This window comes from Saimiri boliviensis, chromosome 13, assembly GCF_048565385.1.
Source record: "Saimiri boliviensis isolate mSaiBol1 chromosome 13, mSaiBol1.pri, whole genome shotgun sequence".
Lineage (NCBI taxonomy): Eukaryota > Metazoa > Chordata > Mammalia > Primates > Cebidae > Saimiri > Saimiri boliviensis.
This window is the reverse complement of record NC_133461.1, coordinates 20,287,501-20,314,461: the sequence shown is the minus strand read 5'-3', so window position 1 is coordinate 20,314,461 and position 26,961 is coordinate 20,287,501. Positions and strand designations below refer to the sequence as shown.

Genomic DNA, 26,961 nt, shown 5'->3' with positions numbered 1-26,961 from the left:
AGATGAAAGAAATGTTTTTGCCCCTTGGTCCCTAAACAGCTCCCACTGGGCAGTCTGGATGAACTCAACCGGAACCAACCCTGCATTCTCAGATCAACCTGGGCACTGCTTATGTCCAGGAAGGCAAATAGCCCTGCCTCCTTTTACGGGACTGCTGGGCTACCCCATGAATTAGCTTCCTAGGGCAGCATAACAAAGTACTACAAACTGGGTGGCAGAAAGCAACAGAAATTTATTCTTTCACAGTTCTCGTGTCAAAAAGTCTAACATCAAGTTATCATCAAGCCATGGTCCCTCAAAGTTTCTGGGGAAGACTTTTCCCTTGCCTCTTCCCAGTTTCTGATGGCTGCTGGCAATTTTTGGCATGTCTCAGCCTACCATCGTATCACCTCAGTCTCTGTCTCTGTCTTCCCACTGACATTTTTTTTCTCTGTGTGTCTCTGTGGCTCTGTTTTCCCTTTTTAAAAGGATACTAGTCATTGAATTAGGACCTACCCTGTCAGAGGTGTTTGAACCAGAGCGACTCCATCTTGAATATGGACTGGGTAAACTAAGGCTGAGACCTACTGGGCTGCATTCCTAGGAGGTTAGGCATTCTCAGTCACAGGATGAGATAGGAGGTCGGCACACGGCACAGGTCACAAAGACCCTGCTGATAGAACAGGATGTACTAAAGAAGCAGCCGAGACCCACAAAAACCAAGATGGCGATGAAAATGACCACTGGTCATCCTCACTGCTCATATGCTAATTATAATGCATTAGATGCCAAAAGACACTCCCACTGGCACCACAACAGTTTACCAATGCCCTGACAACATTTGGAAGTTACCCTATATGATCTAAAAATAGGAGGGACCCTCAGTTCCGGGAAATCTCTGCCCTTTTCCCAGAAAACTCATAAATTATCCACTCCTTGTTTAACATAAAATCAAGAAATAACTCAGGCAAGCAGCCCCCACCACTGCTCTGCCATTCTTTTACTTTCTTAATAAACTTGCTTTCGCTTACTCTGTGAACTTGCCCCAAACTTTCTTGCATGAGGTCCAAGAACCCTCTCTTGGGGTCTGGATTGGAACCCCTTTTCTGTAACAACCAATGCAACAACCTAATCCAATGTGAACTCCTTCACTAATTACACCTGCAGAAATCCTATTTCTAAATAAGGTCACATTCTGAGGCTCCAGGAAGACATGGATTTGGGGTACACTATTCAACCCTGTGTACACTCTATGAGCTGACTGGCTTGCGGTGACTGTGCTGTTCTCCTGGTCATTGTCCCTGCCCGGTGCTCTGTGGACCTGCCCCCAGTCTAGCCGATGTCAGGGCAGAGTTGATGAGGGAGCAGAGGCGCCGCCTTGTCCGCCTTTAGCCCAGGCAGAGATTGAACTTTGTTGCTCCTGCTGTGTCCTCTGCCCCCTTCCCCTTCCTTCCGCCTCCCTCCTGCTCACCCTCAGAACTACCATATGATTGTAACCATCAAAGGAGGCTTCTCCGCTGAGGAGTGGGTATATCTAAATGCAGGTTTCTGGACAGATTTTTATCTGTTGCTTTGCTGCCTTTCTTTACATTGTGTTCATAAGAGACCACAATTCCCCATGTGTATACACATCGTTGCAATATGTTTTCATTATGAGGTAGAAAACATCTATTTGCATTCCCCCCCACCACCAACTCCCATATCTTTTGAGGGAAAAAAAGGCAAAACTCCATTTCAAGCTACAGTGCATACCAATATGTTATTATTGATGTTTCTCTCCCTGTGAATGCCTTCCTGGCTTTTCATTTCTCTTCCCTGCCGAGCGCACTTGACCCATGGTAATGTAAAGGTTACAAGAGCAATGATAAATCTCTTCCCCACCGTCTCACTTGCCTGAAGTGTCCAGGCGCATGAGATGAGTGCTGTATGAGGAGGAGAAGGCAGGGAAGATAGAGGAAAGGGTACTACTGACTAGCGGAAAGAGAGAAAATCAAAAGGATCGTAAGTACAACCGCAGGGCTCTCAGCCTCAAAGCAGAACTGCAGATTAGATTTGTTAACCAAAAAAAAAACCCTGGGAAACATAGAAACAGGAGCTTTCAAATATCTAAAAACTCAGATGTAATGACCCAAAGACCAACCGTAGGTAAAGAAAAGTACTTTTCCTTGGGCTATGAGCTAATCCAGTGGCTGATGGTGTATAGCAGGAAATTTTGAGACTAATATTCTAACTGGCAACTAACTTTTAATCTTTGAAAGGCATTTGCACAAAAGACCATTCATTTCCCTGACCAGCATTTCACATACTGGTATAAGTCAAATTACTTTACAGATGAATGTTTAGGACGGAGAGCGTTTTTCATTTTTGGCAACACACTGGAATCACCTGGGATTCTGATTTAATTGGTCAAGAGTGAAGGCCAAGCATTAGTGGGTTTTAAAGGCTCCCCAGGAGATACTAACGGGCAGCTGGAGTTCAGAACTACTGGTGTAAAAAGTCAGAACTTTCAAAGATCATTAGTGCTCAGCATACATACTGCTAAGCAGCAGAACGTAACCACATCTATTACAGGGCTCTACCAACATTTCTTGCATTACGACTGAACACTTTTCCCAGTAGGTGGGCTATTTTTTTAAATGACAGCCCAGGATCTCGGAAAGAGTGGACTCTGTGATGTTCAATCTTCCATTTCTACGGTAAGCCACTGCCTTGCTGGATCTCAGAGCAGGGAAGGGTCACTGCCTGCACCTTCCACAGGGCAAGTTCCCTCCCCAGGTTTCTCCTCCTGCTTTGACTTGCCCACCAGCCTCTGGGGCTTCCTCACAGGCTTCTGACTCCTCCATTCTTTTCTACCTTCATCCCATATATGGAACATATAACAGTAATAGCAAATCTCAATTCTTAAAAGAACACATGTCAGCGGGGCCCAGTGGCTCATGCCTGTAATCCTAGCACTTTGGGAGGCTGAGGCGGGTGAGTTGCCTGAGCGCAGGAGTTCGAGACCAGCCTGGGCAACACGGTGAAACCCCATCTCTACTAAAATACAAAAAACTACCCAGACGTGGTGGGGTACACCTGTAGTCCCAGTTACTTGGAAGGCCAAGGTAGGAGAATTGCTTGAACCTAAGAGGCAGAGATTGCAGTGAGCTGAGATTGTGCCACTGCACTCAAGCCTGGGTGACAGAGCAAGACTCTGTCTCCAAAAAAAAAAAGAATACATGTCAAGCTTATCTTCTGGCTAAAATGTGAGTATAATATTTTGGTTTACTGTGAGACTAAAATTAATCAGGAAATATGTGTTGAGTGTTCACAGGCAGATAAGCAAAGGTGGGAAACATACAAGGAAGTTCAGTGTGTAGGTCCTCAAGGATCTTACCAGGGTAGGCAAACTGTAGCCGACAAGCCAAATCTAGTCCCTCACGTGTTTTTGTAAATAAAGTTTTATTGGTACACAACTATGCTCTTTTTTTTAAAACATGTTATTCATGACACACTTGAATAGTTGTGGCCTACTTTTGCATCTGGCCTGCAAAGGCTAAAATATTTACTATCTAGCCCCTATTAGAAAAATGTTTGCTAACATGGATCTAGATAAACCAACCACAAAAACAATATTAGAGAGATATAGATAGATAGATGTCTCCACCAATCCTTTCAACAATATTTATGTTGCAGGCATTGTGCCAGGTTTTAGGGGATGTTTGTAAGAATCAGAGAGGGCTCCTGCTCCCGCCTCCTGTGAGGCCCATAGTCTACTGAACTTGTCTTCAATCGTGAGCAATGAATAAGCGCCGAAAGGAGGCCTGTGCAACAAGATCAAAGGAGAAGAGAATGTTTGAGGCTGGACAGACTCGTGGGTAACTGGAATCTCACCTGTGAACCTTCCAGGTGGTTTCTAAGCTGAATGGGATAAAGATGAGGAAGGAAAGCCCTTGACAACTTGGAATGAAGAAGTAGGAAAGTCCAGGCCATGGTCAAGGGCCAGCAAATGCCAATCTGGCTGCCTCATGGATCACATATACTGGAGTGGTATGGGGAAGAATGGCTTTCTTTGTTTACCACTGATCGTCCATACCAGAGGTGACATTTTGTAAGGGTGTCAATGATGTTTGTGTTATTTACCTCCATCTCTAGCATTAAGGAAAATGCTTGGCATATGTAGGTGCCTGAAGAATATTATCTAAAGAATGAAGGAGCAGATGAATAGTGGGTTTCTTGAATGTTAGGCTGGATATGCTGTAAGTCAGATAAGCATTTCAACCATGGTAAAATGATGTCCGATGTTACTTTATTTACCGATTTTTGAGACAGGATTTCACTCTGTCACCCAAGCTGGAGTGCAGTGGTACAATCATAGCTCACTGCAACCTAAAACTCCTGGGCTCAAGCAATTATTCCACCTTGGCTCTTGAGTAGCTGGGACTAGAGGCATGAGCCACCATGCCCAGCTAATTTTTCAATTTTTTTTAGAGATGAAGTCTCACTTGCTGCCCAGGCTTGTCTCAAACTCCTGGCCTTAAGCAATCCTCCTGCCTCACCCTCCCAAAGTGCTGAGATTACAGGCATGAGCCACAACACCCTCAGCCAGTTATTTTAAACAAAGGAATAGATGGGAGATAAGAAAGACTTCATGTTTACGAACAACTACTATATAATGAAAGGTCTATAAGCATTACATTCTTTAACTCTCTCTGTCATCCTTTTGTTTTATAGATGATGAAATTGGGTTTCAGAGAGGTTAAATAACTGAGCAAGGTCACACAGCGAAAAAATGGCAGAGCTGGAACTCAACAAGTCTTTTCTGAAATCTCAGACTCAAGGCTACCAGCACACTCCCATGCCTACCAGTCATTTTCATATCATGCTTTGAAGAACCCTCAGGCTCCTCAGAGCCCCCATAAGGACACTGTGACCAATTTAGTAGCATTGAGGCTCAAAAGCACAGCCTCTACCCAGCTTCACCCCCAGCAGTTCTCATCTTCTCTCCTCTACATATTGAGTTTCCTGATTTTATCCAAACAAAAGTTCTTGGAGGAACAAAAAAGAATTAGAAATCACTGCTTCTTAAAATAAAGCCAGGGGGTATGGTTTCTAGCCCCTTCGCAGCACCTTGATGGTTCCACCGCCAAGGTGCTGTGGGATCATGGTCAATCACTCCTCCTTCCTTCTTACCCATGAACAGTTGGACAGCAATGCTGAGATCCCATCACGCTTTCTTCACTTTCCAGAGAGATCAAGATGAAATGAAAAGCTAATTTAATGAATGGCAATGGCGGGATCACCTTGAATAAAATCCTAGATAAAGCTTAACTCCATCAATGGAGTTAAGATCTACATCTACAGCAGCAAATAAGGAGAGTAGAATGAGTTACTGCACAGAGTTCAGGAAATCGTCATTGCTGGGTGTTTTGGCTGATGCCTGCCAATAGCATCTAAAATTAGGACTCCAGAGCAAACACTAGCCAATCTTTCAGCCTTACCTCATAGTAACCAGCACATGACCAAATATAGGGATATGAGTAAACAGCCCACAGGGCTATAGCCACTTACCAAGAGAGATGTAACACATGAATATACTGATTCTCAAAGAATTCATAGCTGGAAGCAATGCCCCTCTTCTCCATGGCTTGACCATTCTTATACCAAGTTACCTCTGGCTTGGGCTGGCCTGATGATAAAGAAAGAAAAATATCCTTATTAGTTTAGGTGTTTTTAGGGGGAAAAAAAAACCATAAAGCTATGAACAAAAATGGACAGTAAGCAACAGGGATGAGCATGATAGATTATGCCAGGTGAGAAATTGGAAAGGCTGCTTCTTGCTGATACAAATAAACATGTTGTTCAGTAGACACTATTCAGCATGTTATGTACCTAAGATAGTGCTGTGCTGATGGGTGGGATACAAAATGAAAAAGGCTACCCCTAATCTCAAGAAAAACTTTCCAAGACTTGGAAATCTTAAGAAAAACTTTCCAATACTTGGAAATAAGGCAAAGATAATGAATAGTATCTTTTTTCAATGTCACCAAAGGCCAATCCAAGCATGATCTTGGGTTATATACTTTGTTTCACTCAATGGTAACTACGGATTTAAAGTGAAGTTACGTGTTAACTTGTAGGTTTTTATCCACTAGAAATGCAAATAATTTCCATTTAGAAGAAAAGATAACCCTATAAGTTATTGTTTATTGATCTGTAGGGCATTAACCAGGGCTACACCTAACCCAGCAGTTTTACCCCCCCATTCCTTTATTAAATTGCCTATTGCATACCTAGCTCCTCAGGCCTTGTTTCTGGTTTCTTCTTTAATTAATGAGTGGAATCAAATCTTTAAAATGTGTATTTCATATCTGCATGGAAATCACTTTACCTTTTTGAAAATATATTTTAATAGTGCTCAAAGTTAGTGTGTTAGTTATGGTCCGAAAGAGAGGAGAACGAAGTAGATTTGCAAATGCCACTGTCTTCCTGAGGATGGAGGGGTTTGGAATGCAGGGTCTCCCAGGCTGATGCTATGCATATGTGACGGATATCATCACAGAAACTGACCTATACTTTCTGCCTTAGAAGGGACTCATCCTTCCCTGGTGTTCAGTAATGGGATGTGATGTTAATGGGCTAATCCAGTAAAACCTCCAGGAATTTCACCCACCCCTTGGGATTTTTCCTTCTTGTTACCGAGCAGGAAGGTCTCCATTGTGTTCCAAAGAGCTTTCTCATTAGCCTCGTGCCACCGAAAATATATCAAAATGTGCCATATACACAGGAAGGAAAGCCTGGTATTTGGAAACAATACACCATTCCGAATCTGTCTTAGGAATGTTCTTGTGTTCTTGTCTTATTTATATGATTTTTGGCGAGCAACTCCAGAGACCAGTAGGATGCGAACCCCATGTTCTGGCTGGGCGCAGTGGCTCACGCCTATAATCCGAGCACTTTGGGAGGCCGAGGCGAGTTAAGTGAATCATTTGAGTCCGGGAGTTTAAAAATCAGTCTGGGCAACATGGCAAAACCCATCTCTATAAAAAATGCAAAAATTATTTGGGTGTGGTGATGTGCACCTGTGGTCTCAGCTACCTGGGAGGCTAAGACAGGAGGATCATCTAAGCCCGTGTGGTCGAGGCTGCAGTGAGGCATAATCATGATTGTGCCACCGCACTCCAGCCTGGGCGACAGAGTGAGACCCTGCCTCAAAGAAAAAGAAGAAGAAGAATTTAAAAAAAAAGGAATGCCATAGAAAGAGGAAAGCCAAAAGAGGTAGAGAGGAAGAAAAAGTCCATGAGATCTGTACCTGCACTGTGAGAGGGACCTGAAGATTCTGAGTCCCTCTCCCTCCCTCTCTGTGTCTCCCAGCCAGACTGCCACTGTGCTCAGGCCATGAATGCGCTTTTCTGGCAACTGTGGATTTTTTTCCTCCTTGTCTCCTCCCTCAGGTAAATGCCTAAGTAGTGACCCTGGGGCTTGGAACAGATAAACCTGCATGCAAGGATACATCCTCAGCAGCTGCGTGGCTGAGCCTCTTACAGGCATTTGCCTATAAAAAAACACATTGGCCTATTAAGAAAAATGGGTTTGCCTGAAAAACCATCAAGGGGTTTCTGATCATAATTCATTTCTGCCAGTTCTTTTTTTTTTTTTTTTTTTTTTTTTTTTTTTTTTTTTTTGAGACGGAGTTTCGCTCTTGTTACCCAGCCTGGAGTGCAATGGCGCCATCTCGGCTCACCGCAACCTCCGCCTCCTGGGCTCAGGCAATTCTCCTGCCTCAGCCTCCTAAGTAGCTGGGATTACAGGCACGCGCCACCACGCCCAGCTAGTTTTTTGTATTTTTAGTAGAGACGGGGTTTCACCATGTTGACCAGGATGGTCTCGATCTCTCGACCTCATGATCCACCCCCCTCAGCCTCCCAAAGTGCTGGGATTACAGGCTTGAGCCACCGCGCCCGGCTCTGCCAGTTCTTATCAGCCCCGTGTCAGCCCGTTTCATCACACTCCTTTATAGGAAGGAGTGAATTCCTCCTTTTTTGTGGGTATGTGGCTGTTTTGAAAAAAATACATAAAATGTGCATGAGCTGGGCCTGGGAACTCATTCTGGTCTCTAGGATTCCAGTTTTTCATTCATTCAGGCTGTGTGAGCTGATTGATTTCCCCCAGTTTCCTAATGGCTGACTGGTTTTTTCCCCTGTGCAGTATAGATCTGAACAATCCGCCAGAAATGAGACTTGCATAGGGAAGTGGTATCTGGTGTCTTGTGGGTGGTTCTCTTTTCTCCTGCCACTTGCTGGAAATGTCATCTGAAAGCCCTCCCCTTGTTGTCTGAGCCTCCTGTGGGTCACAGATTGAGAGCCACCTCCTGCATATTTCAGAAGTACCTGGGCGAGGGGACCATAGCCAAGTTCAGGATGTGTCCACACATATGAGGGCTCTCCTCTGAAGACTCAAGGTCAGCTTGTACCTCTCCATCCATCTGAATGATGATGGACCATCACAGAGACAGAAGTCTGGGCTTGGAGAGTTGAGAGCACAGTTCTACACTGCAGCTCCAGGCTGAAGTCGAGCTTTTATTACGACCTCCGCTAGCCAAAAGCAGCCGTTCCTGAGGCTCATCCCTCTCCTCTCTGGACTTAGAAAAACGAGATCAGAGACCAGCCTGGCCAACGTGGTGAAATCCCGTCTCTACTAAAAATACAACAATGAGCTGGGCATGGTGGTACACATCTATAATCCAACCACTCAGGAGGCTGAGGCATGAGAATCACTTGAACTTGGGAGGTGGAGGCTGCAGTGAGCTGAGATCGTGCCACTGCACTCCAGCCTGGGCAACAGAGCAAGGCCCTGCCTAAAAAAAAAAAAAAAAAAAAAAAAAAAAAAAAAAAAAAAAAAAAAATCAAGGGAGAAGACTTTTCTGTCTGTCCTTAAAAAACACTGTAACACCATTGGTTGACACCTTCATGTTTTCAAGAGTAAAGACATAATACAGAAAAGAAAAGAGGGCCAGGTGTGGTGGTAAATGCCTGTAATCTTAACACTTTGGGAGACCGAGGCAGGTGGATCACCTGAGGTCAGGAGTTTGCGACCAGCCTGGCCAACATGGTGAAACCCCGTCTTTACTAAAAATACAAAAACTAGCTCGATGTGGTGGCATGTACCTGTAATCCCAGCTACTTGGGAGGCTGAGGCAGGAGATTCCCTTGAACCCAGGAGGTGTGGGTTGCAGTGAGCCAAGGTCATGCCGCTGTGCTCCAGCCTGGTGACAGAGCGAGACTCCATCTCAAAAAAAAAAAAAAGAAGAAAAAGGAAAAGAGAACCACCCATGACATACCAGATACCACTTCCCTACCCAATTGCTTTATGTTTATGTTCTTTTAATGATAAATCCTTTTACCATGAGAAGTACCCATACTTAATCAATTCTGAGTTCTTGATTCTCCAATCCAGAGGGAATCTCAGTCCCCTGCTTTTTCTCACTGGTCACCCATCACCTCCATTTTAATATTTTCACTTCTTATTAGCATGCCTGAAGAAGGCATGCAGAGGGGAGACTAGCCAGTTTTAAGATACTGATTAAAGAATAACAGAAGAGTTTCATCAATTAACGAAAAGAAGTTACACATGCCATTCCTCTGTGCCCAGTAAAATTTAAACCATGGCTAAGGACATCCAAGAAAGAAAGAAAAGAGTGGATTAGATGAAAAAAATAAATAGCCAGTGTGAGAATTGCCTAACCCAGAACCACGAGGTGAAGTGAAGGTCAATAAGCTGTATCCAGGAAGTCACTCAAAGGAATCTTCTAGAAACAAATCATAGAGAATGCAGCTGCTTCTTTGATTACACAGGCACAAAAAAACTTCCAAGGTAATTTTCCCAAATGATGTTTTAGTAATGCATTTGTGAGCCAAGAAACCTGATATGCAGGGAGATTTTAGAGGCTACCTAGCTAATCTAGCGATGGTTACCAGATATTATGCAGCGAAGCACAGCGTCTGACTTCTCAGGAACCTTCTGGGAAAGCAACGTAGATAAAAAACACAGCAGGCGCCTCTGGGGCCCTTTGGAGTCTGTCATCCTTTCATGCCACACGAATCTGAAAAATGAAAATTCCCAACGTCACCATTTGTCCTGGGATTTCTCTGGAGTTCTTAGGAATCCCAGAAACCACAGGGTGCCACCCAGGCAGCTCATTCCACGCTGGTGGCCTTGGGCAGCCTTTCCAGGCTGTGGTGCTGCTGGCAGGTGGCCTGGATCCGTCTGTGTTTTAGGGATGTCCTGTGCATTGCAGGATGTTTAGCCGCATCCCTGCCCTCTTCCCACCAGATGCCAGTAGCACCCCCTCCCCTCCATGCCTGACAATCAAAAATATCTGCAGACACTGCAGGGAGTGGGGGTGGTGCCCTGACTGAGAACCACGAGTCCTACTGTCCTAGGCAGATCCCAGGGCAGCCAGAGCGCCAACAGAGAGGGAGGCATCCCATGAGCCTACGGTTAGTGCCACCTCCTCTCATTCCTCTTCCTTTTTTTTTTTTTTTTTTTTTTTTCTTGAGATAAAGTCTTGCTCTGTCGCCCAGGCTGGAGTGCAATGGTGTGATCTCAGCTTACTGCAACCTCTGTCTCCCAGGTTCAAGCGATTCTCCTACCTCAGCCTCCTGAGTAGCTGCAATTACAGGCGTGTGCCACCATGCCAGGCTAATTTTTTGTATTTTTAGTAGAGATGGGGTTTCACCATGTTGGTCAGGCTGGTCTCGAACTCCCGACATCATGATCCACCAGCTTTGGCCTCCCAAAGTGCTGGGATTATGACATGATCCACCGCACCTGGCCCCTTTCTCTTCTTAAAGTCTGTTCATAGTGTGCTCAAAAAAGTGTATATGTGTCTCTGGCTCTAAAAAACAGGTTGGTTAGGTTGAAATGATCTCCAGGTAGGAGATATTTTGAAATTGGGATATGACTGCTCCTTCTGAGCTCCAGATGGGTGTCCCAGGGGAAGGCAGGGACTGGGCTCGCATTGTTGAGCAAGCATGTATTCACTGATGCAAGCAGGCATTAAACACTTGATTAGTCACCAGATATGTTACTTCACTTAATCTCTTTGAAGTTACCTAAGGATAGTTTCTAATGTCTCCTGCATTTTACCAATGCGGAACCAGAGACTCAGAGAGGTTCAACAACTCACTCAAGATCTCTCAGCTCAAGCGGCAGCCACCCTGGGGCTGGCTTTCAGGGCCGTGCAGGCTGACACTTTCAGTGTGTAAGACAGCACTGGAGCTTTGCAGGGCACCACTTGCACAGCTAATGAGGCAGCCCTGAGGGCGAGGTCGGTCTGAATCCAGAGAACCCTTCCCTTTCCACGCTACTGGCAGATACAAGCTGGCTCCACTCAGCCAGACCCATCTTTTGTGGAGCCCTGAGCTCCGAAATGCATTTAGCTCTGTCTAAATGATAGCGTCCAGTTCTTCACAATGGCAGGCTGTTCTCCCACACCACAGAGCTCAGAAAAAGAAAAGAACCACACTGAAGTGTGGTTAGCGTGCACAGGGAAGGGGCGGTTAGGAACTGGACATGCTGAATCCAGGGTAGGAGAGGCCAAATTGAAACAGCCACGGCTGTATTGCCGAAGGGGACACCCTTTTCTATATGGGTGTCGGTAGCAGCTCCATTTAGAACCAATTCCTCCCTATTTCCTCCCACTTTTCCAGATTGTCTCTGATACCCTGAGAGATGAGTTGTCAGAGACAAGTTCCCTGATGACAGTTCAAGGTCTCACCAGCACCTAAAAATCTGATGAGCAGAAGTGAGTAGAGGGAGAAGGAACCCGAGCGCAGGGCTGATGATGCTTGGGGACCCTGGCCACGGTGGCAGGGTGAGCAACATAATTTGCAGGGCCCGGTTCAAGATGAAAATGAGATGTTCCTTGTGCAAACAGGATTAAGGTTTTTAAGGTGGTAACAACGGAGCATTAAACCAAAGGCAGCACCCGGCCAGACATGGTGACTCACTCCTGTAATCCCAGCACTTTGGGAGGCTGAGGTGGGTGGATCATGAAGTCAGGAGTTCAAGACAACTACCCTGGCCAACATGGTGAAACCCTGTCTCTACTACAATTACAAAAATTAGCTGGGCATGGTGGTACGTTCCTATAATCCCAGATACTCAGGAGACGGAGGCAGGAGAATTGCTTGAACCAGGACCCGGGAGATAGAGGTTGCAGTGAGCCGAGATTGCACCACTGCACTCCGGCCTGGGCTACAGAGCGAGACTTGGTGTCAAAAAAAAAAAAAAAAAAAAAAAAAAAAGCTCCAGCTGTGTCTTACACACTGTGTCAGCCTGCACGGCCCTGAAGGGCAGCCCCTGAGCAGCCACCACTTGAGCTGTGTGATCTTGAGCGAGTTGTTGAACCTCTCTGAGTCTCAGCCTCTGCATCTGTAAAATACAAGGTTGAGGCAAAAGAATTGCTTGAACCCGGAAGGCAGAGGTTGCACCCTTCTGGGCTCAGGGCCTCGTGTGAGGACACAGATCTTGGCCCATGGTCCCTCCTTGCTTGGCAGACACTGCTCGTGAAGCACTCTGCTCACACATGCCTCCAGTGCTTTCCTTTGAGATCATTCCTGCTGCTTTGGAAGTTCCCACAGCATCTCCTTAATTTCAATATGTTCTGTGTAGAAATATGATGGGAACCGTATTTCCCAGAAAGTGTTTCCATATTGCCCTCCATAAAGCACCTCTGCTCTCTAAACATCAGGGTTAAAAAATAAATTAAATGGCCAGGCACCGTGGTTCACGCCTGTAATCCCAGCACTTTGGGAGGATGAGGCAGGTGGATCATGAGGTCAGGCGGTAAAGACTATCCTGGCCAACATGGCGAAACGCCATCTCTACTAACAATACAAAAATTACTGGGTGTGGCAAAGCAGGCCTGTACTCCCAGCTACTTGGGGGGCTGAGGCAGGAAAATTGCTTGAACCTGGGAGGCAGAGGCTGCAGTGAGCCGAGATCGCACCACCTCACTCCAGCCTGGGCAACAGAGCAAGACTCCAACTCAAAAAAAAATAAGTAAAATAAAACCAGTTAATTTAGGAGAACACCCTGCCTTCCCTTCCTCAAGGAGAGTGTGTGCAGGAAGCAGCTTCCTGCTTAAACCTGAAGTTAAATAATTCACATGATGGGTAGAAAGAGCTGTAACATTGAAGAAGTCATATGGTAGCATCGAAAAGAAAGAAAACTGCTTGGGCGTGGGGCAGGACACGGGATGGGAGAGAGGTTTGAGAGGGGAGTTTGGAGAGTTTGATGGCTGCTGGGACAGGTGGGGAAGACTGAGCAAGAGAGGCTGAACCGCAGATCTTCAGCAACTATGCATTGTGGTTGTGAGTTGGGTCCTTTTGACATTCTTTAACAAATGATTTGCATTTCCAATTCTTTTTGGTTATAGGACTTCTTAAATGTAGCTGTGCAGAGGCTGGATGGCATGGGGCTCTGGTTGATATGCTTAGTATTTCAGAAAGCCCCTCTCAGCATAGATGGCAAATTAGTTGCACAGCACAGGAAGAAGATTCATCTGCTAGATGGCAAATAGTTTCCTCCATTCCAGACTAGGTTACGAGTACATTTGGTGGTTGAGGAATTGATGCCAACTGATATTTTTTAAAAACTAGATTTAACACGAGCCCAAGGCTGGTCTTGCCTGGACTCAAGCCATCCTCCCAGCTCAGCCTCCTGAGTAGCTGGGACTAGAAGCTTGAGCCACCATGCCCAGCTCTTTTACAGCTTTAATGAGATATAATTACCATACCATACACAGTTGACTCATTTAAGGTGTACAATTCAATGACTTTCAGTATATTCACAATTGTGCAACCCTCACCACAATCCGTTTTAAACACTCTCGTTACCCTAAAAAGAATTCCTACACTGCTTTTACCTCCTCATCTCCCCATTTCTACCCGACCCCCAACACACACAGCCCAAGGCAATCACTAATGTACATTCTGTCTCTATGTATTTGTCTATTATAGATTTTTTCTTTTTTGGTAGAGACAGGGTCTTACAACGTTGGCCAGGCTGGTCCTGAATGCCTGGGCTCAAGCAACACTCCCACTTGGCTTCCCAAAGTACTGGGATTATAGGCAGACGACACAGAGCCCGACCTATTCTGGACATTTTATATAAATAGAAGTTTTCACTTAACATAATGTTTTTGAGGTTCGACCATGTTGTCACCTGTATCAGTACTTCATTCCTTTTTATGGCCAATCAGCAATGCTTTGTAGGAGCAACTGTTGAGACAGAGGGATGACTACCCCACTCTCCACATTTCTAGGGAAGTGACTCAAATGGAGGAGGGCAGTAAGGGGCAGGGCGGCTCTCACAGCAAGAAAACACCCTCCTGACCAGGAAGCCTCGTAGAACTGTGAGCACAGTGCAGGCTTTGCCACCTGCCAGGAACAAATCTACATCCAGCCTTGCCAATTACAAGGCAAGGCATTGAGCCTACCTTCTCATCTGTAAAAGGAGAGAATAACAGTCTAAAGATTAGAATAATGTATGTCAATTTCCTTGTAGAAATCTGTTACATAACTGGTTTTCATAACGGTAATCAGTGTAGTATAAGGAAAGACTTCACTTGTTTCATTAATTTCCTTTTCTGCTGTGGGTTACCACAATGATTCTTTTTTAAAGTGATATACCAGCGAATGTGGAAACATGTTTCTGGGTGTAATTCTCACCTGTGATAGTAATTTACAGGATATGGCCTTTCATTCTCATTCCTGGAGCTCACTGCTGTGGATAGAGAAGGAGAAAAGGATAAATCCAGCTGTCAAGAGCTGGGCTGAGGTTGAGGAGCTTCTGTGTCATGTGTGACTCCTCCCCAGGTGACGACTTCCTGACAGTGTTGTCCCACCTGTGAAAATACTGACAAACACACGCTATTTGACTCACATAGTCATTTCGGTGACCACATACCTCAGCCACAGAGCACTGACTGTACTCGAGAAGAAAAGGACAGTTAAGTCAGGCTGTGGCTCGTGTTTTGTGGCTTCTCTGAAGGTGAGAACCCTTGATGACAGATTTCTCATTCTCTGCTAGAAATGAACAATCAATATTGAATTACTGGTATTAGTGGAGGAGTTTGTGGTAGGCTTCACAGATGACCTTGGAAAAACAGAAAGAATGCTGGATTTGCCTTTTTTTCTTTTCTTTTCTTTTTTCACTGTGTGGTTATGGTGTTAGGATATACTGTATATGTACTGGTTTCCATCCACAGTTCCTGGCTCCTAACTCCCATATCCCTTGTTATAATGTTGGGGCACTTTTGGCCTCAGGAAACAGAATCTCTCTTTCTGACCTTCTATCCTCCGGTGACCTGTGACCTTCTATCCTCCAGAGACCTCCAAGGTAGGACTCTGTTTGTGGTCAAAAGACCCTCATTCCAAAAGACCCTCATTCCTGCCCCACGCCCTAGAGCAGGCGTCCCCAAACTACGGCCCACGGGCCGCATGCGGCCCCCTGAGGCCATGTATCCGGCCCCCCGCCGCACTTCAGGAAGGGGCACCTCTTTCATTGGTGGTCAGTGAGAGGAGCACAGTATGTGGCGGCCCTCCAACGGTCTGAGGGACAGTGAACTGGCCCCCTGTGTAAAAAGGTTGGGGACGCCTGCCCTAGAGGAAAGAATGCCACACAGAGAAAAGAATGTCCAGAAAAATCTGGACAGGCCTTGCTGGGTTCCGATCAGGTGTTTTTGTCCACGTTTCTGCATGGTTGTCAATCGTGCCTCTGTAGTGAAGCCTCCATAGAAACCCAAAAGGACAGGATTGGGTGAGCCTCCAGAGAGCTGAACACATGGAGGCTGAAAGGAGGTGAAGAACTCATCCAGATGCCGGGAGGGTGGCGCATCCCAACTCCATGGGGACAGAAGCTCCTGCAAATTGCCCTATGGATCTCTGCTGTCTACTTCTATCCTTAAAACCACCTTTCTAAGGGCGCAGTGGCTCACGCCTGTAATCCCTGCACTTTGGGAGGCCAAGGTAAAGTTAAGAGATCGAGACCATCCTGGTTAACATGGTGAAACCCCGTCTCTACTAAAAGGACAAAAAAAAAAAAGATTAGCTGGGCGTGGTGGCACATGCCTGTAATTCCAGCTACTCAGGAGGCTGAGGCAGGAGAATCGCTTGAACCGGGAGGCGGAGGCTGCAGTGAGCCGAGATCTTGCCACTGCATTCCAGCCTGGGCAACAGAGAGAGACTCCACCTCAAAAAAATAAAAATAAAATAGCACTGAAATGTCCTTTGACATAATAAAAAAAAAAAAAAAAAAAAAAACCTTTGTAATAAACCAGTAAATGTGTTTCCCTGAGTTCTGTGAGCTACTCTAGCAAATTAATTTAGCCCAAAGAGGGGATTGTGGGAACCCCAACTTGAAGCCAGTGAGTCAGAAGTTCTGGAAGCCTCGACTTGCAGCTGGTGTTCCGAGGGTTCAGGGTGGGTGAGGAGTAGCCTTGGGGACTAAGCTCACAACCTGTGGGATCTGACACTATCTCCAGGTAGACTGTGTTGGAACTGAATCTGAGAACACCCCGCAGTGCCTGCAGCTTGGCGTAGAGGCAAATCCACCACAACGTTGGTCACAGGAGTCTCCCTCCTCCTCCGTGTTGGTGATTGTTGTGGTGGTGGGAGAACAGAGATAAAAATGGTTTAAGAGAGATTTTCCCTGAACAGTGGATCGTGGCAAGTTTCTTTCTTTTATTCGTATTTGCATTTCTTTATTTATTGGGAGAGAGTCTCACCCTGTCACCCATGCTGGAGTGCAGTGGTGCCATCTCAGCTCACTGCAACCTCTGCCTCCTGGGTTCAAGCGATTTTCCTGCCTCAGCCTCCTGAGCATCTGGGATTACAGGCATGCAACACCACGCCCAGCTAATTTTTGTATTTTCAGTAGTGATGGGGTTTCACCATGTTGGCCAGGCTGGTCTCAAACTCCTGGCCTCAAGTGATCTGGCCACCTCAGCCTCCCAAAGTGCTGGCAGGTGTGAGCCACTGTGCCCAGCCAATTTCTTTCTTTTTAAACGTTTTATTTACCTTTAATTATACAGATCATAGTGGAGTGGATACATTTATGGTCTTAAAAATACGTATAAAGGTAAAGTCAGCATCTCTCTATCTCAGTTCTCTACCAAGAGGAAGGATCTGGTATCCTTTCAGACAATTTTTTCTATTCATTACATATATAACCATCTATATATATAATAAGTTTGTTGAATGTATGGCATGAATGGTAAATATGTTGGTATGTATGGTACATACTTTGTTGGTAATTGGCTTATTTTGCTTAATTAATAAGTTTTGGCAATCTTACAGTGTCAACCCAATCCATAAGGCTCTCTACCCGTTTTCGAAAGCTGCTAGATATTAGTATTTCATGGTATGGCAATATCTGCTTAACCTTTCTGCTCTTGTATTGATGTATTGCTTGGCTGAAGTATTTTATATTTCCAGTGACATCCTTAGATGTCAAGAAATAGAATTACCAGAGAGAAGAATATTTACATATCACATTTAAAAAATTTTTTTTGAGATCGAGTTTCACTCTGGTTGCCCAGGCTGGAGTGCAGTGGCATGATCTCGGCTCACTGTAACCTCTGCCTCCCAGATTCAAGCGATTCTCCTGCCTCAGCCTCCCTGGTAGCTGGGATTACAGGAGCACACCACCATGCCTGGCTAATTTTTTTGTACTTTTAGTAGAGATGGGGTTTCTCCATATTAGCCAGGATGGTCTCGTTCTCCTGACTTTTTAATCCACCCACCTCGGCCTCCCAAAGTGCTGGGATTACAGGCGTGAGCCACTGCATCTGGCCCACATAGCACATTTTAATAGCTACTCCAAAGTGAGCAGGACCCTTAACAGGTAACAGAGTGATGTCATGATGTGGGGCGTGGATTCCAGCACCTGCTGCCCAGGCTCAAATCTCAGCTCCGCCACTCACTAGCTGATCGTCTCCCCACCTCAGTCACTTCTATAAAACTAAGATCATAGCAGTGTCTATTCATTTGACTGTTATGGAAGTTGAGTCCGTCTGTGTAATGCTCTTCTGAATAGTATATAAAGTGAGCACTATGTAAGTGTTAGCTGCATCAGTGGCTTTGGGTTTAACATTGGCAAGACTACAAAAATAATGTATTTCTCTCAAATCGTGGAGAACAAAGGCTATAGGAGCGTGATTTGAACATTTAAAACACTCAGGTGGTGTCGTTTTATTTTGACTCATCCACATCCCCTTCCCCTGCCTTCCCTGCAACCCCCCACCGCCAATAGCCAGCAAGTCACATGGCTGCTGTCACCAGAAAGCCTGCTGTCAGCTAAAAGGATCAGGAAAGAGGTCACAGCCCAGAAGCAGACCACGGGTAACCAGCTCTTGTGGAGCTGGCAGGAAAGCCAGCAGTCAAGGCGCCTACCCAGTGGGGACAGGAGGGATTAGTTCTGATTACCCAGCCTAATCCAATAGCAATTGTCTTCCTGAATTTGCCATCTCGGTTACTGTAGATTTGGACACCACACCCACTGTCACCTAATACCCAGTCCTGTGTTAGTTAGGGAAGCTTCTCCAGAGATGGTTTCTGTAAATTGCATGGTGGGGAAGGCAAACGCTGTGGGGAGAAACACGTAACGCATTTCAGGTGCGTGTGCCATGCCCAAGGCGGGCACTTCACAGACACAATCGTATTTCATCATCATAGTGAACCTGCTGGGTGGGTATTCTTTGCTATTTCACAGCTAATGACTTGGAAACTTCAGTCCCTTCTAAAGATCGGTGTAAGAAGCATAATTTCTCACAGCCTGCAAGTGGCAGAGCTGAAACCTGAGTCCAGGTTTGCCGGAGTGGAATATTAGTGAGGATGTGGAAAGGAACAAGAACGCTCATTCGTTGCTGGTGGGAATGTACAAGTGGCACAGACAGTTTGGAAAACACTTTGGCAGTTTCTTAACCCATTTCCCTTTTGCCCCGAGAATACTGTTGTCTCTCATTGAAAGTCAGTCAAATTTGCTTCAGCCTTAAAGAGCGTGTTTACGTAAAACTCAGCACTGGCAGCAAGCTGCTCTTTTTTTTTTTTTTTTTTTTTTTTTTTGCTAAGTGGGAAACAGGTTTCAAAGTTAAACATAAATTTACCAAATGACCCAGCAATTCCCCTCTGAGGCATTTTCCCAAGAGAAATAAAAATGTATATTCACACAAAGACTTGTACCAAATGTCCTTCGTGGGATTATTCATAATAGCCAAAAACTGGAAACAACCGAAACATCTACTGGAAATAACCTAACGGCCCAACTACTAAATGGGTAGACAGAATGTGGCGCAGCAATACGATGGAATACCACCAAGCAATAACAAAGAACAACTATGGATCCAGCGAGGCACAGTGGCTCACATCTGTTATCCCAGCACTCTGGGAGGCTGAGGTGGGTGGATCACCTGAGGTTGGGAGTTCAAGACCAGCCTAGCCAAGAGGGTGAAACCTGTCTCTACTAAAACATACAAAAATTAGCTCAGCGTGGTGGCGGGAGCTTGTAATCTCACCTACTTGGGAGGCCAAGACAAGAGAATTGCTTGAATCCTGGAGGCAAAGGTTGCAGAGAGCCATGACTGCGCCATTGCACCCCAGCTTGGGCAACAGAGCAAAACTCCATCTCAGAATAAAACTATGGATACATAGTATGACACAGATGAACCTCAAAAACATTCTCAGTATGCCCAATGAAAGAAGCCATACACAAGAGACCACATACTATATACTTCTATTTATATGAAGTGTCCAGTAGAAACTATAAAGACAGAAAGTAGATCAGTGGATGCTGGAGCTGAGGGCAGTGCAGAGAATGCTAATAATAAATGTGTCTGAGGGATGTTTTGGGGTGATAACAATATTCTAAGATGATTCTATGGTGATGATTGCCCAACCTGGTAGATTTGCTTTAAAAAAAAAATCATTGCATTTAATTAACACTTAGGGTGAATTACATGATATACAAATATGCCTTTATAAAGTTAATTTTCAAAATAGAAGCAAGGAGACAAACACTTAATGAGCACCTACTAAATTCACTGTGGTGTTGCTTGTGATAGCAAAAGCTAAATGTCTGTCAGTAGGAATCTGGTTATTGTGTATCTAAAGAATGGAATCTTGTTTTCAGGCCAGGCGTGGTGGCTTATGCCTGTAATCCCAGCAATTTGGGAGGCCAAGGTGGGCAGATCATCTGAGGGTGGGAGTTAGAGGCCAGCCTGACCAACATGGAAAAACCCTGTCTCTACTAAAAATACAAAATTAGCCAGGCGTGGTGGCGCATGCCTGTAATCCCAGCTACTTGGGAGGCTGAAGCAGGAGAATCACTTGAACTGGCAGGCAGAGGTTGCAGTGAGCCAAGATCGGTCCATTGCATTCCAACCTGGGCAACAAGAGCAAAGCTCCATCTCAAAAAAAAAAAAAAACAAAACAAAACAAAACAGAGAGAGAAATGGAATGTTTTTATTTTGTTAACAACAATGGACATTTTTAAAAAATGAGATAGGCCAGACATAGTGGCTCCTGCCTGTAATCCCAGCACTTTGAGAGGCCAAGGCAGGTGGATCACTTGAGCCCAGGAGTTCAAGATCCACCTGGGCAACATGATAAAACCCCATCTCTACCAAAAATACAAAACTTAGCTGGGTGTGATGGCGCATGCCTGTAGTTCCAGCTGCTCAGGAGACTGAACCAGGAGGATGGTTTGAGCCTGGGAGGTTGAAGCTGCAATGAGGTGTGAGGGCACCACTGGACTCCAGTATGGGCAACAAAGTAAGACCCTATCTCGAAAAAGAGAGAGAAAGAGAGGAAGAGAGAGAGAGGGAGAGAGAGAGAGGGAGAGAGGGAGAGAGACAGTTCTGTATGCACTGATATGGAATAATCTCCAGGATACATTCAATAAACAATGTATATTAGTGCAGGGAATGTGATCACTTTTATAAGCAAAGACGAAGGATGAGGAGGAGGAGAAAGGAATCTAATATACTTGTTTATGCATATATTGACTAGAAACACACAAGAAAGTGGTAGCTTACTTGCTCCTGGGAGAAGGCCTAAGTGTTGGGAGAAAAGAAGTCATGCCACTTGGGGACAGTGATAGTCTTTGTATATCTTTCTAGATACCTTGAATTTATATATCTTACCTAATAAGTAAAAGCTAACTTTTCAATAATAATAGTGAGCACCTCCATGTTCCCTACAGTGTGTTGGGTGCACAATTTGTCACATAGACATGGTGAATACTGGGCTGGCAGCAGCTCTTCTGGATTTGTTTTGAATTTATTTTAGGTGGAAGAGTCTTTCCACTGACGCTTCTCTCCCCTGCTGTTTAAAATATGTGGCAGTTTCCAATCTTTGTGAGGGGGTTGGGGGGAAGCTCAAAGTTAAATAAAACCTGTGTGAGGCCACAGTGGCTCACTCCTATAATCCCAGGGCTTTGGGAGGCCAAGGCAGGTGGATCACCTGAGGTCAGGAGTTCAGACCAGCCTAGCCAACATGGTGAAAGCCCATCTGTACTAAAAATACAAAAATTAGTTGCGCACGGTGGCACACACCTGTAATCCTAACTACTCGGGAGGCTGAGGCAGGAGAATTGCTTGAGCCCAGGAGACAGAGGTTGCAGTGAACTGAGATCACGTCACTATACCCCAGCCTGGCCGACAAAGTGAGACACTGTCTTAAATAAATAAATACACACAACTATAAATAAAACCTTTGTGAGAATTTAGTACCGCCCCAATTTTACAAGTGAAAAACCCACCTGAAACAGATGGGTTAGGTGACATTTCCAAGGTCACACAGCTTGTTAGTGACAGAGTCCAGGTTTCTCAATTCTAATTTTCCATGCACTGCATTGAAAGGAAACATTCTCTTACCTATCAGGGCAAAGACAGGGAAGAGAGAACTTATGGTGCTATAAACATACAAAGTGTGACGGTGCTGTAATCGGACGCACTTTCCTGAGTTAACCGGTTAACATCACTTTGGTTTGAAGCTGCGTGTCACGGGCCGATTGCTGTGTCCAATCCAGGAATGTGTCATCCGTGTCCTCACAAATACTTCATAGTAACAAAAGCCTCTCTCTGGCGTGTTTTCCCTTTGTCCTCCGCATTTGCCCAGGCTCCCGACGTTCCCACGCTCATTCCCCTGTAATGAGAAACTCCAAAGCAACTCCAACTGATCCTCCCGAAGAGAATGTTGACTTTCAGTGCGACCAAGAGGTGAAATGCTGTGGAATTTCTGGCCTCAGAGGATACAGGGGACACTCTGGAAAATCTTAGGCTCTCTTCTGTCTCACTCCCCTCTCCCCTGACAAAAATAAGACCAAACCTGAGTGTAGTTAACTGAGCCTGAACTCATTATGCTGAACTAACAATGTCTCAGCAAGTTCATTCAGAAAAAAATCAGCAGCGTGGGGACAGGGAAGATGTTTGCAGGAGAGTGGCCGTCTGATCTCGGCCACCTTCTGTCCTCATCCTTCAAGCCCGTCAGTCAGAGTGTCAGTGTCTTAGGGGAACACTTTAACATAATGCCTCCACTTGCCTTATTTCCAGAATATTTTTTTAATAGAGATGTGTTGCCCAGGCTAGTCTCAAACTCCTGGGCTCACGCGATCCCCCCACCCACCTCCGCCTCCCAATACAGAAGTGTTTAATGGTTCTTTATCTAATCTTGTTCTAATAAATAAAGTGTGCCTTACAGATAAGGAACATCACATCCAATAAAAAGGGCTGGGGGGTGTAGTACTATAGCCAATGGTTCATTCCGTTTATTTTTATTTCTTTTGCGATAGGTTCTCACTCTTTTACCTGGCTGGAATGCAGTGACACAATCTCGGCTCACTGCAACCCCCGCCCCCTGGCCTCAAGCGATCCTCCCACCTCAGCCTCCTGAATAGCTGGGTTTACATGCCTGGCTAATTTTTGTATTTTTAGTAGAGACAGGGTTTTGCCATGTTAGTCAGGCTGGCCTCAAATTCCTGACCTCAAGTGATCTGCCCGTGCTGGCCTCCCAGAGTGCTGGGATTACGAGTTGCTCATGTTACCATGCCTGGCTGGTTCATTCCATTTCCGAGGCAGGTCTGTTCTGTGGAAGAACATTTTAACTTGCCTGAGCTGAACTTTAAAGCATGCCCATCCTAATTTCTTTTTAAATTTTTCCTGGCTTACCTTTAGCAATAATATCTGAATCTTTAAAGCATAAATGTTCCCCATGGCTAACTTTATGACTAAGGGAAGAGATGGTATGATTTTAGAGGTCTTTTTCCAAAATATCTAAAATCTCCTGAAGTGGCCATTCACTTGTTCTGGCAACGAAGCCTCTCCCGTCACTCAGCAGCGCAGGGACTCGGTTGGTGAGATCTCACCCTTCCTGCTTGGGTGGCTCTGATTGGTCTAAACTGTGGTGCTCTTGCTGACTGATTGAGTCATAAACCAGAGTTTAAGCCAATCACGTGGTACTCTCCAAAAAGTAGTTCGGGGTGACCCAGTCAGTGCAAAGCTTAGGTTGTCCACTCTGTCATCTACAGAAAAAGGGAGGCCTGTGGACTTCAGTGGAGACCGATAGCTATCTTGAGGCTGTGCTAAAGCTGGCCTGATAGAGCCAAAACAGAGATGAGCAGAGCTTCCAGAAATGCAGAGAAACAGCGCAGTCCTGACCAAACTCCTGATTTCTTCCATGGTGTGAGCAATAAATCCCTGTTACTGATTAATCTAATTTGAGTTGGTTTTTTTTGTTTGTTTGTTTGTTTTTTGTTTTTTTTTGGAGACAGAGTTTCACTCTTGTGCCCCAGGCTGGAGCACAATGGCACAATTTCAGGTCACTGCAACCCCTCTGCCTCCCGGGTTCAAGCAATTCTCCTGCCTCAGCCTCTCAAGTAGCTGGGATTACAGGGATATGCCACCATGCCCAGCTAATTTTGTATTTTCAGTAGAGATGAGGTTTCACCGTGTTGGCCAGGCTGGTCTCAAACTCCTGACCTCGTGATCCACTCACCTAGGCCTCCCAAAGTTCTGGGATTACAGGCATGAGCTACCAGACCCGGCCAAGTTGATTTCTTTGTTGCTTCTAAAGGCATACCATCTCCTCATTGGCCCACAGTACCTGAAATTCCTACGTTCGCCTCTCCATTCCAGATTTCTGTGTTGGACACCAAGTTATGACCAAGTAATTGACAGAAGTAGTGAATTGAAGATTAAATGGCTTAATCAAAGCCATCTAATTCTCAACAATTCTTTCGTCATCAAGAAGGCGGGGGAGAAGAAGTATGAAAAGCATAGCCCAACCAATCTCATTTCTGGTTTTCATATTCATCCCTTGTCTTTCTGCCCTCCGTGTTTTTATTTTGTTTTTCTGGATTTTCTATACATAGAAGGACCACCTTCCATCTCAATCTGTTCAAAAACCCCACTGGGTTTTCAAACCCCTAGCTCAGATGCAAGTTTCTCTTTGAAGGCTTCCCTGATATCCTCAGCTGTAAAAAAGAAAAAAAAAAAAAGCCCCCTAAAAACTTGAGAACATTAGCTTCAGTGTGTTTTCCTCGCGCTCATTGTCACCCCCCGCAGCTAGACTGTAACCTGCTTCCCTCAAGGCACCTGCCGTGCTAACCTTTTATGTCCACAGCACTAGCACACGGTATCTGTGTCACTGGCACCCCCCCGAGAAGTAAGGCAAATTTGGTGATTGAAAAGATTAAGTATGACTAGGTTTTCCTCAGGAACTACAGGCCGAAGAAATGGCTACAGCCATGGTTCTCAGAATGAACCTGGACCATGCCATCAGCATCACCTGGGAACAAGGAAAAGATGCAAATTCTTGGAAACTTCAGAATCGGAAACTCTGGGGGTGGAGCCCAGCAACCTTTATCTTAACAAGCTCTTTAGATTCTGTTGCACTTGAAAGTTTAAGAACCACTGGACTCAGAGGAAGGTCTTAAATTAGAGGTTGGGGAGCACATGAGCCTGGCTGTCTAACAGCAGGGTTGAAGATCAAGTGAAAATCAAGGTGAGTTGTGCAGCTGAGATGTGAGGATAGCAGCGGAGGCGCTGGCCCTCGGGAAGGAGGGTGCTGTGATCCAGACCTGAACTATCTGGGACTGAGCTTCTCTTCAATGTGATGCCTGTCTCTTCAAGCTGATGTCTGAAATCTCCTGATCGTTTTTGTCTATTTGGGCTGTGCCAGGTGGGCATGCATAAGCAGAAATCCCAATAAGGGCTTGAAACAAGTTAAAATGTTTTCTTGGATGTAGGTCAAGTGTCTATTCTTTCATTTTCGCCAACCGTAAGACAATATGATCACCTTCTCCCAAGTTGCTTTACATGTTTGCATTTTCAATTTTTCTTCTTGGCAGCATTCAACCCAGAATAACATAACCTGAGTTCCCTGTGAACCTGTCTATAACCGAGGCGAAGAATGTATCAGGGTATTCTAATGTGCCTGAGAAAAAGCTGTGGGGTGTCTCAGTAAAAACTAGGGGCAGTGAGAAAGATGTCTGATAAAGTTCTCGGAGCTAGCCCACAAGCCCATTTGTGAATCTTGTCTGCTCACTCCCATCCCTGACTGGCCTTTCTCCGTATTCATTGTGTGCTTTTATCACTGACCCCGCGCAGGTCTAGCTCACAGTGCAGTCCCTAGCCTGGAGACTACACTTCTGAGTTGACCCAGAGCTTCTGTCCCTGCTCAGCTCTGCCTATGGCAAGTCCACTTGGAGAGCTTTCACCTCCACTCCCACCCCCACCTCTCTCAATGCAAGCCTTGACTATAATCTTTGAAAAAAGGCTGGGTGTGTGCCTTAGTTTTCATCATAATCACAGACCTTCATTACTATGAATTCCCAAACAGTCATGTTTAAATATGGTACAGTTATGTATTGAAAAGCATTCCCAGATGTTGATAAATCTCTACTTCTGCTTTTAGATAATAAGCATCAATTATCCATCAATCATTTTCAGTTAAAAAAAAATTTTTTTCTTATTTATCATGGATACGTTCTAAAATATAATTTTTTTTCTTACTTTGTTTTCAAACACATTGTTTCCAAGTATAGAATTTTTCTCAAATAATCTAATTGTGTTATGTTTAATTATTGCACTGATACTGATACTGTATAGTTTTTATTTAGTTTATATTATATTATGGTAGTATTCTAAAGTTTTAGCAAAAAAAAAGAGAACCTTTTAATTAACTAATGTGAAAAACTAACTTTTGTTGAGAAACTATGATTCGACAGATACTTTAGGTGTATTTATTCATCTAATCCTCCAACAATCTTGTTAAAGTGAATACTGTTACCATTGTACAGATGAGTAAACTTGGGTTCAAACAGGTTGAAAAGTTATGCTAAAGTTAGGAGTCAATTCCAAATATGACTGAAGCCTGAGCTTCCTTTCTCAGAACCTCCCCTGCTTCTCTCACCTCCATCCAGAGTAAGATACTAACTCAACTGCATCCTCATCACAGGAGCTAATAGCTACACGCGAGTGTTCATGAGGCTGTTAAAACTCATCAAATTGGAGGAGAAAAAACTTTGCAGGTAATGACAATAGGAACCCTGCCCTACTTAAAATTTTCCCCAAGTTGTGACTGAATGGTAAAAACATCGAAAGGACAATGTAATTTGGGAGCTAAAGTACATTTAGTTTATTTCAAATCCTGATTTCCAAGATCTGAACATGGTCATTGGCTATCCATACTTTTCAATACAGGATTTGTGAGGTTGTTGACTCGGAAGGTAGCCCTCAACATCCTTGGCTTCAATTCAGAAGCCACACCGCAAAAACACTCCTTCAATTTGTCCTTAGTTGATATAGAATTGTAAAACATATCACATATCTCTGGAATTACCATTCCTGGTTAATTAATCTTTAGAAATAAAGGCTACCTTTACATAAGGAAAAGGTTGCGGAAAGGAAATAATTACAGCAGAGGCAGCTCTAAATGCCGT

General features: G+C 44.8%; 1 protein-coding gene across 5 annotated transcripts in view; it reads right to left on the bottom strand.

Annotated features, from left to right (window-relative positions):
• The window catches only part of ALPK2 (alpha kinase 2), a 143,752-nt gene that overhangs the window by 115,613 nt on the left and 1,178 nt on the right, over positions 1-26,961 (bottom strand). For 3 of the 5 annotated variants that reach the window (XM_074383348.1, XM_074383349.1, XM_074383345.1), the window contains exons 2-4: positions 14,694-14,748; positions 9,933-10,060; positions 5,530-5,647 (exon numbers count right to left, since the gene is read on the bottom strand). In XM_074383348.1, the coding sequence (XP_074239449.1) occupies positions 5,530-5,647; positions 9,933-10,041 (227 nt within the window). In that variant the 5' untranslated portion in view covers positions 10,042-10,060; positions 14,694-14,748. Of the gene's footprint in view, positions 1-5,529; positions 5,648-9,932; positions 10,061-12,284; positions 12,394-14,693; positions 14,749-26,961 lie in introns of all 5 variants that reach the window. The other 2 variants (XM_074383346.1, XM_074383347.1) reach the window with 2 other exon arrangements.